The sequence below is a fragment of the Ambystoma mexicanum genome, chromosome 1p (genome assembly GCF_040938575.1).
Source record: "Ambystoma mexicanum isolate Mex_15411 chromosome 1p, UKY_AmexF1_1, whole genome shotgun sequence".
Classification (NCBI taxonomy): Eukaryota; Metazoa; Chordata; class Amphibia; order Caudata; family Ambystomatidae; genus Ambystoma; species Ambystoma mexicanum.
In genome coordinates this window covers 1,088,341,042-1,088,354,814 of record NC_090921.1, presented here as the reverse complement: position 1 = coordinate 1,088,354,814, position 13,773 = coordinate 1,088,341,042, and the positions used below count along the sequence as shown (strand labels likewise).

Here is a 13,773-nt window from a genome sequence, read left to right as displayed (position 1 = left end):
TAAATGAGGTCCTTTTTTGGCACAGGATGGCGGCCCTCGCTTTTTTTTATTGGACCATTGCATGGACCTGCAGAGGGTATGAACTACGCCTCAGTCTGGGGCTGTCTCCCTTCAGTAGATGGGATTCCTATAGTAGGACAATGCTAACCATCTCGTCACGCTTAATTGACAGCAGGCTCATCCTCTTATTCAGGGAGTTTAGACCTCGGATGTTGATAGATAGGATCTTCGTATCCTATGCAAGGCAGCTATGTGTACGTTTCTTGTTGGTGCATGTGCTCAAGCTAAGATAAATTCCTTATAATAATCCCCCCTACAAACCGCCCCCATATGTGGACTGCCATCCCACCTCCCTTCCCCATCCCTCCCAACATCCCCAATGGTTTACCATAACTGATAGGTTATCGCTCCAACCTATTGTTGGGGTAGCCCCCATGCCGATCACCATAAGTGACAAGGTCTTAGCCTCCCGGGCTGTTGACTTTCTAAACTAAAACAGGTTTCAAACTGTTTTAACAGAGCATAAGAAATAACTTTATTTTACAGGACTTCTGCCTTGATTCTCCCTCCAATATTGCGGCATGCGGGTAGTAGTCATATGGGCAGGCACTTTGATTTCGCAGCCGTGTCAGTTCCCTGACCTGTGTCATGCATCATCTTCTATGTTCAGACATTGCATGTAACAGCAGGAGTGTTTCAACAAATCCCGTACTTCCCCTGACCAACCAACCACTTGGCCTTCCAGTCACAAGGAACTCATCTGTTTTTCCTGCGTGTCTTTTTCCGTGCCAGAGTTTGGGATTTTGACGTTGAAGCCGCTACTGACCATTGAGCACCGTGCACGTCTCTTGATGCAGCACCTTCGTCTCGCCCAGGTCCAGGGGTGTGGCCGATGTTTAGGAGCTGGCAACCTTGGTCCTGGGTGGTTACCGTATGGTTCATCTCACAGCACCGGAAGCTGAGACCTGTTGGGTAGGTCCAGCGGAATCTCACTTGTTAAGTTTGTCTCCTATGGACCTCAGCTCGTGCCATTTGCGTATAGTCCCACTTGACACGTTTTGAAACATCTGGATTTGAGATGCTTGGAAGAGGAACCTCCCCTTCTCCCTTGCCACTTTCAGGAGTTTTTCTTTGAAGGTGTAGCTGTGCGGTCTGATCAAGGTGTCCATCGGGAAGGCTTCGTCACCTGTGATAATTTGGGGACCCACTCTGTGGGTTACACCCTGTCAGTTTCCATGTTTGCTGTTGGCTCACCTGGGAGAGAATCTCAGCGAAGAAGTGCGAGATTAGATGTCAAAGGTCAGGAGTCCTATGCCTTCTCTTTTAGATATTTCAAGCGGATGTTCCCATATCCAGAGTGGTTCTCTAGATCCTCACATCTCGCAGCTAATTATGTCACAGTGTGGTGGGCGAAGCTTGCATACAGGGGTCGTTCCCCCCCACTACCCCTTCTCACCATCTCTATGCGGGCCGCCGCCTCTGCCAGGTTAGTATCAGCATGTTAATCCTGGTGGCTTGGTTGGCATTTGCCAGAGCTCCATCGCTGTCTAACCTATCACACCTAGGGTGACCAGATTTCCAAAATGAAAAACAGGGACTACCAAACACATAAAAGAGGGACTACTGCATTGCAGCCCACCAATTACCGCCCCTCCCTCAACATGCCCTGATAACCACCGCCCAATCATATTTTCAGCACTTCTCCTTTCTATAAGCTGTATATGATCTCATTTGTGCAGTTTTGTCTGTGAATCTTGGATTGTTAATTGGCTCCTCCCCTGTAATCCTCACTCTTTGTTTGAGTTGAAACTACATATCGGCTATTCACGTTCGGAATGGGGAATTCCCATGGTTGTTATGATATGATATGATATGATATGGCATTTATAATGCGCCTATACACAAGTGTTTCAAGGCGCGACGAGGCAAGGGGGGGACAAAGGGAGGACAGACAACGATCCTACTAGGCCAGGTGTCCTTCAGATCGCGCAAGTGCATGGGAAGGGGGGAAGGAAAAGTGCGAGGGGGGAAGGGAGAGGGGAAAGTGCAGTACATGGGAAGTGGAATAAATAAGATAAATAAAACACATACAACAGGCAAGTTCAAGGAAGTGCGGACAAAGTGCTGGCAAGGGGACTGAAGGGATACAGAAAACAGTCCCCAAGTGCAGGGGTTGCCAGGGAGGCAATGCAGGTGGGCAGTTGACAGGGCCTGGGCCAGAGATCAGAAAGGGTGGCCAGGTAACCAGTGCAATTTCAGTCAGGAATTCAGCAAGGGAGGGGAGGAGAGAAAGCAGAAGCAAAGAGGAAAGTTTTGAGGTGTTTCCGGAACCAGAGGTGGTTCTCCTCGAGTTTCAGGGAGGCAGGAAGGCTGTTCCAGAGAGAGGCCCCTGCCAAAGAGAGTGATCTGCCACCAACTCGTTGCTTGGATGTTGTTTCCTTTTCCCTTCGCTCCTGAAATCCAGCAATCATATCTGGCAGTCCCTGAAATCACTGATGTTATACAAAATGTGCGTACCCCAGTACTGAAAAGATGATTATCCGCTAAAACTCTGTTTTCTACTACAGAAATCAGGATCAAGCAGTTTAAAGGATAAAAAGACGGCGCTGGTTAGTTAAATGTACGTTGACCTGTGGCATTCAAGGGCTTCCTCTAGGACAATACAGCAATGCATCAAGGACCAAAGTGAGAGAACAGTGTGAGCCAGATCTGTGTGCCAATGAGAGCCTTGCTGGAGGACTTCATGCACAGTGCAGTCTGTAGATTTGATGAATAGCTATAGTCCAATTACCTGGCACAATTTCTGGCCGCAAAAATATGGCTTTCAATTACTGTGTTGTTGCAAAAAGTCACGAATTAAGGCAGGCAAATGTGGGATACTTCTATCTTGTTTTTAGGACTAATTTGTGTCGCAGTTCGATCCTGTTTCTCTCACATCATGTTTGAATTTAATACCCAGACTAGGTTGCCAATCTCAGAACTTAGCCTGATAGTAAAAGTAAACGAAAGTGGGATGCCATGCTTAAATTGGGAGATATGGTCTGGCGGCCCAGGAGAAGTGGTGCAGCGTAGCACCATTTCTTTTAGACCTCTGGCACTCTGCAGACCTTCTCACACATGCTGAGGTGTGTTATACTCTTCAGTGTGTGGCTGGCAGAACAATTCAATGTAGATAGATAGGGACTTTGCTGCAAATAATGTTTACTGGGGGATGGCTGGGAAATTCAGAAAAGAACGCTAAGAGGTTACAAAAGCAGGGGCCATAGCTGCTCAAATCCTCAATAGTAGGAAATCCTTAAGGGTTCTTTGTGCTTCATAAGATGTAATATAACTTAAATAGCAGCAGTGACCTTTTTCAGGCCATTTATTAAAACATTCTCCTCAAAGAAGGTGAAGCAGCTGATGCAGAACCTGGAGGAGGGAGCAGCTAATCCTTCCGCTAAACTTTTAAGTCTGCAGCCCTTGAGATCCAATTACGTGTTAACTTGATTAATGGCTTTCAGAATGTTATTAGCAAAGACAATCTCCTTCATTTCCAAAATTGCTTAATGATACATTTTGAGTGCTCTTGAAAAGGCTTCTCTGTGTCCTCTTGGCTCAATATCCCCCTATGGGGGTTTGTGGTTCTTGTAATGACGCAGCGATTTGAGCGATAGTTTGCTGAGTCGCTGAATTACATTTCTCAAGTGGAGATGTTTGATACATTGAGAATACAAGTGTGTTGCCGGCTTTCCGGAATGAGCAGAATGTATCTTTTGTACATTGACAGTAAGATAGTTTAGTGGATTAATGCATGTCTTATTGAGATCTTTGTAGGTCACAATATTGAAAGGTGCCTCAGTCTTTCATTCTGTGGAATGTAATGAAATTAATATCGTTCAGTTTGCAGTAAACCCCTCATACGCTGAACGCTAGCGCTACTGCTAATTTTAATATCCTCAAAGTTCTTAGCAACAGTAATATCCTAAAAGCAGAAGCACAATATTAATACAATGAGTACTGCTGCTAATATCAATAAAGTAAAGATATCAGGAGTACTGATATTGTCCTGTAATAAAGTAAAGATATTAGGAGTACTGATATTGTCCTGTAATAAAGTAAAGATATTAGGAGTACTGATATTGTCCTGTAATAACAATGCATTTATGATGGTGATAATGTTTAAGGGTCCTTCAGTTCAGGGGAAAAGAGAATGGTCCTTCAGTGTGTGGACGGGGCATGGATACAGTTTTGCACGGGGAGTTTGGGAGATCATCAGAGGAAAGAAACCAGAGAACTGACCCACAGCAGTGCCTCTAAGGGAGACCCTTTGTAAATGTGCCCGTTTCACAACAATAAGAAGCCTCATGCAGTCTTTTTATGTACGCCCCAAAAAATTGATACATTTTTCTTCAACCCTGAAGAGTGTGTCAGCATTGCAGGGATTCAAACCTTTGACCGGCAACCAAGACTTTACGCCTGAACTATCTCAGCACAGAGGCTGAAACAAATATTGGGGCAGTATCGCATTTATTATCGCCATTTGCATGTTCCAAGTGCACCTTCAAGTGGAAAAAAATCCGACAGGTTTCTTCCACCTGTAGAATATGGAATAAAACGGTGAGCCATTGTAGGAGCTGCCACAGGCCTGAAGGTGTGAGCTCTGGGGGTTGGGGGGCCTTCCAGGTGTTTTCCTTTAGCCCCGTCTCCCCTGTTGCAGTCCTAGAGCAGGAGCAGGGGCAGTGCAGGCAAAGGTCTCCTGCTTGGACCTCTGCCTCTCATATGAACACTCATGGCAGGTATAACCTTTTCAATCATTTATTTTCTACCTATCCACCCCTGAAGAATGCATTTGTATTGATTGACAGGCTCTTTAAGGCCTGCCAGGACAAACTGGCCACTTGCACCTGCGTACATGAGCAGCCTTTCCACTGACATAGTTGCGGATATCCAAAACATGTGAATGTGGTGTATGCACCTCACACATATAGGAAGGGAATGGCTGCGGCCACTGGTGCAAGCATCTCCTGCACGAAAGCTTGCATCAATAATGCATCCTTTCCCTCCCCAGCAGTTTGCCTGATTGCAGTTCCTCCCTCTCCCTCCTTCTCCCTCCTGCCAGCTGATGATCGAGGAGCCTGGCACCGTGTCCCGAATTCACGTTAGTGCAACCTTGTGCACAATAAGATGGCCGCCGCCTTCCCTGATGCTGTGATCTCCACTTCTGTTGTTACCCTGGAGACCAACTTCCAGGCCGATTGGCTGTTTCACTCTTTTTGAGCCAATCATGGGAACTGAGCAAGGCGATGCCGGCCCCCAACTTCAAGCCCCACTTTAAGTTTGTCGTGTTTGCTGTCTGGCTTGGACGGTCTGCTGTACTTCCCTTTCCCCTTCCACTCTTCAGCCCGACTCACCCCGTCCCCTCCCCACCCTTTTCCCGCTCGCTTTATATCCAGCCAGGGGAACCCCTCCAGCGTTGCAATCTGCTCTTATCCCTCCCTCTGCCTGCTACATCCACTTGCCCTCCGCCTCTATCAAAAACCCACCTGAAATGAATGCAGGTACGGACTATCTTGAAATGACGGTACCTCTACTGCCTTGTCATCACATGCACATATTGGCCCTTGGATCATTATGTATTCACTTTGGTCTTGATTGTTTTTCGGTGCTCACCATTGACTTTGGAATCATGGCATGTTCTTGCTGGACTTCCTTAATCATGCTTGCCTACCAATGACTTACGATTCATGATGTTGTCTTGCATGATTTCCTTAATCATGTGTGCGCACTCTCGACCTCTTTTTCACTGCGTGCTCTCATTGGCCTTGTGTGCATGGCATGCACATCTGTTGTTGTGGCTCCTGTCCATTTCACTTGGTCGCCCTGCACCTACTCGTTCCTTCTGTTCCCTTGTCTTCTCTACCTCTTCCTTCCTTACCCTCCCCTTTTACCTATGCACTTGCATTACCAGAACTGCCCTTGGGCCTAGTATAATAGCCCTGTTCTGTTGTTTTTTTGTTGTTGTTCATCTCCCTGCTCCACCTCCCTCCCCTCCTTCACCTATTGTCTTATCCCTTGTCGTCAGGCCTAGTAAGGTATGTCTTGTTCCCCCCTTCTACTCCCCCCCAAACTCCCTTTCCTTCCTCCAATCAGTGCCTAAGCTCTTGCAGTTTCTGAAATGTCGTCAGACTTAGTACGATAGTTAATTACCCTTTCTTATATGTCTCAAGTCCTTGTTAGAATGTTGTTGTTTTCTTTTCCCTTGCTCCCTCCCCTGCCTTGAAGCGCTTTGAAACCCATTGTGTAAAGGCACTAAATAAATAAACTATCAACTATCATGAATCAGGGAGCATAAGTAGGGGGATGCAGAAGGCAAGGGCGAAGTTGCCCTCGCAGTCTTGTCCCGCCATTTTTGTGTGAATTGCTTCCATTGTGTGCATCACTAGGTAACAGGGCACTCATGTTAGCACAGAAATGAGGGGCGTGATTGAGATTTGCATTATAAAGCTCTCCGCCAAAGTGAACATGTCTTATTTTAATGTCTTGATGAATTCTGTGTAACATGCAACTTCAACTGTCTGTACTTTGTTTCCTTAATTGCTGTCCCCTGCAGTTGGGATCCATCAGCTGTATCTGGACCTTGCGATGAGGTTTCACCTGAACCTGAAGAAGTTGAGGCTGCACGAGGATGAGTACGTGCTGATGGAAGCGATTGCCCTCTTTGCACCCGGTGAGTTATGCCGCTGTAAGGACTGGGCTGCCCCAAGATGCTGTGTCCAGTGAGTACAGTCAGGTGAATGCAGAGGAAGGCGTGAACATGTGTCACATCAAAACCTCCCCCTTAGAACATGCCTCCAGTTTCATGCCGCAGTAAGGGATCGCAGCTGCTGTAAACATGACAGCTTGGCAGCAATAATGCCAGGCTGCTATGGCGCGAGCACACACGTGCGGATGGGTCACCCTGCAAAGTAGGGAAATTAACTAAAGGAGCTCTACTCACTGGCGTTGGCAGGCATATCCTTCCTAAGGCAGTCTCTGCAAAGCAACAATTACTAACTTGATCTGAAAGGCAACATTTCCGCGCAGACACTTGTATTTTGCCACATTTTACCACAAAATATAGATGGGGGTTGGGTTTAGGTATTTAAAAAGGTAGGGATGCAGGGGTTTTCCCCCACATTTTTTGTGTGGTAAAATGTAAAAAGAAATCAAACATTTTGGTGTCGAGGAAATGACTGGGAGGAAATCGCATCGATCCGGTCTAAAAGACTCCTAAAAGGCACACATGAGTCTTGTTGCCACTTATCGAATGCCCGGGTCGTTGCCAGCGCATGCCTTGCCTTGAACACGAGTACGAGTACATATCAGCATTTTAGCAACTTCTGGCCAAATAAACCTTTTGGCTGTTACTAAGTTGATGCTTCCTTTAGCATCTGCCAAGCTTGGAGTCGTGTTCTCCTTTGTTAACTCAACAGTGTCTGTAACAGCAGCACGGCCTCAATCAGGGCAAGTGCAATCTAGGGGGTCAGCCACGCTTCAGGCCAAAAGTAACTTGCCAGGGCTTCACTTTTATTGTCCAAAAGCTAGAAGTTCTTCGGGTCTGGGTTGCATAATTTGTGGCTTCTGTTGAAAGTGGCTTTATTTTATTTTTCTGAAAATTCAATAAAGTGTGAGTTAAAAAATAAAAGTAGGCCTAAGAGACCCCTATCTCATTTCTCCCTTTGCTCAGGCGCCAGGATTGCCACCAGAGGAATGGGGGAGGCATTGTGACTGGCTGACCAATTAAACAGCAAGATGGCTGCCATGGACACAAGTTTGGGAAAAAAGGAAAGTGGCGTGGATGTGTGCAGCCCTGGCCAGGCCACAGATTGGGAGGCCTTGTACGCCTTTGCAGCCCCCAAATGGAACGGGGAATCATTGGCCTCTGCCTGTTATTTAGGGCTACTGTTTAGGGGAGCCAGTGGGCCATCCTAGATTGTAGGTTCTCTAAACTCGTAAAGACGCATAGGCAGTTGGATTGTGTGGGGTCCCCGACAATGATCCTGCCGAGTCATTTAAAATACCCAAAGCCTTGACAATGGAAGACCTTCGGGGTCTGCCAGGGGTCGCTCGCAATTCTTCTCAGAGGAGTGTGAATGGTACCACAGGCATTGAGCCTCACAACCCAGTACTGGAATCCAGCCCTGAGAAGAAACTTGAAGTGATATTGGTTTTTTTCACCACAAAAAGCTGAAGTTCAATTTTTTTGTATCCGTTTTAACTTTTTAACTCTTTAATGAAAATATTTGTGGAGCTTGAAGGACACCACGTGGCCTCCACTCCACTGAGCAGAGTGGATTCTACCCAGAGTCTCACTGGGCAGCCAGGCAGAAATAGCAGGGCGGGGTACACCATTTTATCAGCATGGGGGGGGAACAGGGGTTGTTGCATTCTGCAACTCCATTGCACCTAGACTTTTCTGCTAGGTAAAAACGACATCATTGTTTTGATAACCTTAAGGTTATATTTTAAGCTCTCTTATTGCCACTGCTAATAGCTCTAGTGGCATTTAGTTAGTAAATGTCCCCTGTTTTATAAACCCCCTTGTCCTGACCTTGATTTCTTTTGCCCCAGTTATGAGTTTGGCATTAACAGAAAAAATAGGCAGCATTTCAAATGCCACCTGCTTTTACCAATCATCATTTGATATGATGTGGCATTTATAACACGCCTGTACACAAGTGTTTCTAGACGGGACAAGACGAGGAGGAGAACAAAGGGAGGACCTCGAGAAGGAAGAGATTTTGGAAGAGGAATTTGGAGGTAGTGTGGTCCCAGGCTCCAGAAAGCCTTGTGGACGATGCAGAGGGTCTTGAACTTGATCCTTGCAGCCACCAGGGGAGCCAGTAAAGAGGGTTTCAGAGCTGGAGAGATACTGTAAAGACCGGAGGGGGGTGTCGGTACTTCTGCTCTCTATATGGTAGAGGAGAGGGACAGAGGACCCCAGCCAAGATTCACTTTTATTGGTGCATGGTCGAGCAATCAAGGCCTAGCTTTTAAGGAGGTGATGCGGGCTGGTTCTTAAGTACAGTGTAGTCCCCAAGCACCCACAAAGGAATGTCCGCGCACTGTATTAGTTAAAACACAGTCTTTATATAATTAATATTCAAGGTTATGTACAATATCACAATAAATCACTTTGTACTCAGTTATCTATAATGGCAAAAACATATATTTTGACATGGTACCACAATTACTATTAGATCTCTTAAAAGTGCATCAACTGTATGGTTAAATGTCACACACATCAGTTCGTAAGGGAAACCAACAATAGATATAAGAGGAAAGCAGTTGGTTAGAACAATGGGCAGAATACTGGCCTTGTTATTGAGACACAGTTCTGTGTGGAGATCCCCCCACCTGGGCAACCTGTAGAATAAAGATATATCACAAGCCTAGTCCATATATTGTTCACCAGAATCTTTCCAATAGTTCAGCAACCCCAAAGTACCTGGCGTTGTAGCGTTCCTCGTCGGGAAATCGATGGCCCTTCTTGAGTGCCCTCCCTTTAAGGCAGGAGTCACGGGTCGTCGAACGTCCGGCAAAGAACAGGGTGAACTACGGCAGTGAAGTGGCAGCTCTTTTCCTAGTGGTGCTCATTGACGTGGAAGCGTAAACGTCCTGCAAGGAAGAGGCGTGCGGGGAACCTCGATGTCGATAGTTCTGGACCGCAAAGAGTTTGAAGAACTGTGGCCAAACAATGGCATCTCTGTGGTCTTTGGGTTGTGAAAACCCACCGGCGGATGCTCCTCGGCGCGTCAATGGCCTGGCCTTCTCCGGCGGGATAAGGCATGCGGCGGTGCAGACGAGAGTGTCCTTGGATCAAATGTTCTTAGGCAGCGGGAGCACGGCGGCTCCAGTCGGCGGCGGCGGTCGTCGACGGTGGCAGACAACAGTCCGGGCGCTTCTCTTTGGGATTCCGCGGCAGTCCCAGCCTCCGGTCGGCAGCCTGTCGCAGGTCTGTCTACCAGGGAGCTTTGGCAAAGATCAGCTGGTGCACGATGGTCCCTCGTAGCTTGGGAAGATGGCGCCTTACCAGGTCCTCTCTGGGTCAGTCCTTGGAGGCACAGCAGCTTTCAGATCGACGAAGTAGAGCAGCAGCAAGACTTCTCTTCCAGCAGGGCTTCAAGGTTAAGCGTCAGGTTTATTCCAGTTACTCTTCGTAGTGGACATCAGCTTCTGAACACAAATTCTACCAGTGAGAGGCCCCCAGATATACTAGTTGATCTCCCATTCATTCTGCTGGGTCACACTCAGGCAACCAATCGGTCAGAGGACATTCATGCAGGCAGGCAGCCAATCAGGTGCATAGTGCATTCAGGCCATTCACTTCTCTCCAGACACTCACAACAAGTTATGTGTATTGGGACAAGTACCCAGCCATTCAACACTCCCCACTGCATTCATACCAGTTTCGGGCAGGGCTGTCTCAGTCATTGTGTCAAACACCAGAAACCAGACATCCACAACAAGAAGTGCATATTCGTCACACACTCCGTTCACCCAGGTCCCACCCACAGGTGTACCCACAACATACGGTCATTTGGGAAGGCTCCAGCCAGTCTGGTCGGCACTTCCCCACACTATTATATATGGAACTTCACCCATCAACCAGTCAGGGGGACAGGACAGAGTCAGTACTTCCCGGGATTTCGGGAAGATCAAGGTAACAGGCGATGGAGGGCAAGAGGCCACGGGGGCCATCTTGTCTCCATCAGGAATCTACCGATTCCAATTTGCTACTATTGGGTTACTTTTGGGTTACAATTTGGGTTACTTCGCTAGTCAGGCCATTAGAATTGTGAGATTTCATTTAAAGTGTACTTTAGGTAGTTGCTTGCCATAGTTATTAGTTGTATGCTCATTTGGATTTTAAGCTTTTTAATCACTTTTATAGAAGGGGGCTCAGAATTGTTTTCAATTTGTTAACTTGCCTGTGAAAGCCTGCTAAACTCGATTTTCGAACGTTAGGGGTAAAACGACAATTTCTTAAGCCACGCATCGTCTCCTCCTGCAACCGAGTTGTTGCTAGGCAGACTAGTACTGCAGTGAACTACAACTCCCAGTTTTTTTGTAGTTCATGTGCCTATTTCTTATCTCATCAGGCGCGTAAGCGCCGGCGTGTATGGGCCGGTTACTCCGGTTTGCTCTGGGTGTGCTCTGCTCTGCCACCTCTCTTTCGTGTTCTTCCACTCCCCAGGTAATTTCCATCGCTGTTGGTGATCTAGAGGTCCGATCCGGACAGCATGCTGTCTGTGCCCATCGGAGGGAGGGATGGGTTGTTGAAGAGGGGGGAGGCACTGTGAATAACGAAACAAATAATATAGAAGCAGATTTGCCGCAATTGCCTTCTGAGCTGTGTATCAGCTTGAAAGTGGGTTTGTTAAACCCACGCTCCATGACCAAACACGCAACTAATGTCAAAGATTTGATCCTTGACAAAGATTATGATATTGTTTGTGTGACAGAAACTTGGCTTAAAGACCCTATAGGGCCTACGTGTGAGTTGGTAGTTCCTGAAGGTTACATTATTTATAATGATAACAGACAGCAGGGACGGGGCGGCGGGATGGCAATTATTACTAAGGATAAACTTACATTTTTAGGGTTAGTTTCAGTTGTAGTGGGTGTGAAGCCATTCATTTGAAGTTGGTCTTCTCCCCTAATAATTGTTTCAATTTAATAGTTTTATATAGACTGCCAACACTGGTTTCGGATTTCCCTATGGAACCCTGCTCACAACTGGCTACTTTGAGATCCACAAATGTGTCTACCTGGGTGGTTGGGGACTTTAACTACTGGCGTGGAAACAAGAAAGATAAGGAAGCTATTACACTAGAAAAATCACTAAATAATCTCGACTTCCTTATTATAAATGAGAAGCCCACAACCCCACAAGGGAATCAATTGGATTGGTTGTTCGCTTACAATCTATTGACCCAGGAATGCAACACTACATCTTGCATCTGGAGTGATCACTATTTAGTTTCCCTGGATTTAAAATTGCAATCACCTCCCCCTCAACATAACCCCCATATTCAGGTGGGCTGCAGAAATTTTAAAAACTTGAATAACGTACAATTTCAGCCCTGCCTGGACAAAATGTTGCTCTCTTTCCAGGAGCAAGACAACTGTGCAACTCTGTTAGATAAATACACTAAGCACATTCAAGAGCTAGTGGAGATAGCGGTGCCACTAAAAACTAAGCTAGTTAGGAAAGATAACAATAACCAGAAATGTTTACTGCCAAGCTTCAAACAGCTAAAATGGAAAAAAGGGTGCTGGAAAAAAAATGGATACAAGACAAATCCATTGAAAACAAGGCAAAATGGAAAAACGAGGATAAGTATAAAGAAATGATAAAAACAGCAAAGGCTAACTTTTTCAATGTTGAAATCGAAAATGCTGCCAATAAGACCATCAAACTCTTTGATATTTTAAAGAGTATAGAGAAACCTAAGAACCTTACTCATCTGTTTCTGCCTACAAAGGTAGACTGTGACATTGTACAGAAGGCTTTTATAGCTAAAACTGAGAAGGCTAGACAAAATATTATCAAAGCTAGATTATCCTCGAATCAGATAACGATACCCGAGGAGGACAATCTTCATCCTGCAGAAGAGACCTTCAAGTTCGACCTTGTAAGGGAAGTTGAGCTGTTAGAGGTGTTGAGACATATTAAACCATCATCTAGTGCAGAAAATGTGCTACCTTCTAACATTATCCTCCAACACAAGGAACTTTTTGCTCCTATTTTCTTGAAAATAGTGAACGCCTCCTTCAAGGAGGGTTTAGTTCCTAAGGAGCTCAAAAAGGTCACCATCACTCCGTTGATAAAAAAGGCTGGACTGGACCCTAAGGACCCGGGTAATCTCTGCCCCATTACTAACTCTAATTTTGTCCTTAAAATCCTGGACAAAATAGCTACATAGCAATTGCAAACCTATGTGGAAAAACACTCTGCCCTACATCAACAACAGCCCGTTTTTAGAGCAACACACAGCACCGAAACGGCTATGTTGGACCTCCAGAATCACATGTTGAGTCAGGCGGTTAAGGACAAAGTAGGGTTTTTAATGCTATTGGATTTAAGCGCTGCCTTTGATCTGGTTGATCACCAACTCCTAATCAAAGCACTTAGAGATAATGTGGGTTGTTCCGAATAGGCTATTAAGTGGCTGGTATCATTTTTATTCAACCGCCAAGCCAGAGTTCACTGGGGAAGTAGTTTCTCTGACCCTTGTTCAATTATGTTCGGTGTTTGTCAGGGCGCCAGCCTGTCACCCATGCTCTTTAGCATCTACATGCGCACTCTGTGTAGTATTCTGGTGAAAGCTGGAGTCTTTATTACGAACTAAGCGGATGATACGCAGCTTATTCTAGAGCTTGTGGGCAATCATAGTGCAGACAGTGCCATGATCGGAGATGTCTATAGGGTGATCGACGAATGGATGAGGTCTAATTGGATGTGTCTTAATGACACCAAAACTGAACTGATGCTCTTTGGTTCCAGTCGCCGGCTGGCTAAACTTGGGGCGGTTTATAAGTCCTTTCAGATTAAAGATGCCAGAATTCAAGTATCCTCTCAAGTTAAAACCCTAGGCATGATGGTGAACTCAACGGTCAATTCTGAAGCTCAGACTAACTATCTGCAGAAAAATACGGCATACTACCTAAGGCTAATGAATGCCATCAAACCATTTTTGAAAGAAGGTAATATGGCCACTATTGCCAGAGCCATTGTGCTGTCAAGGC

The 13,773-nt window shown here is 46.0% G+C and overlaps 1 protein-coding gene across 2 annotated transcripts in view; it reads left to right on the top strand.

The window, feature by feature from the left end:
- NR1I3 (nuclear receptor subfamily 1 group I member 3) overlaps positions 1–13,773 on the top strand; it is a 994,139-nt gene that overhangs the window by 620,716 nt on the left and 359,650 nt on the right. For both annotated transcript variants that reach the window (XM_069604681.1, XM_069604680.1), the window contains exon 7: positions 6,593–6,709. In XM_069604681.1, the coding sequence (XP_069460782.1) occupies positions 6,593–6,709 (117 nt within the window). The remainder of the gene's footprint in view (positions 1–6,592; positions 6,710–13,773) is intronic.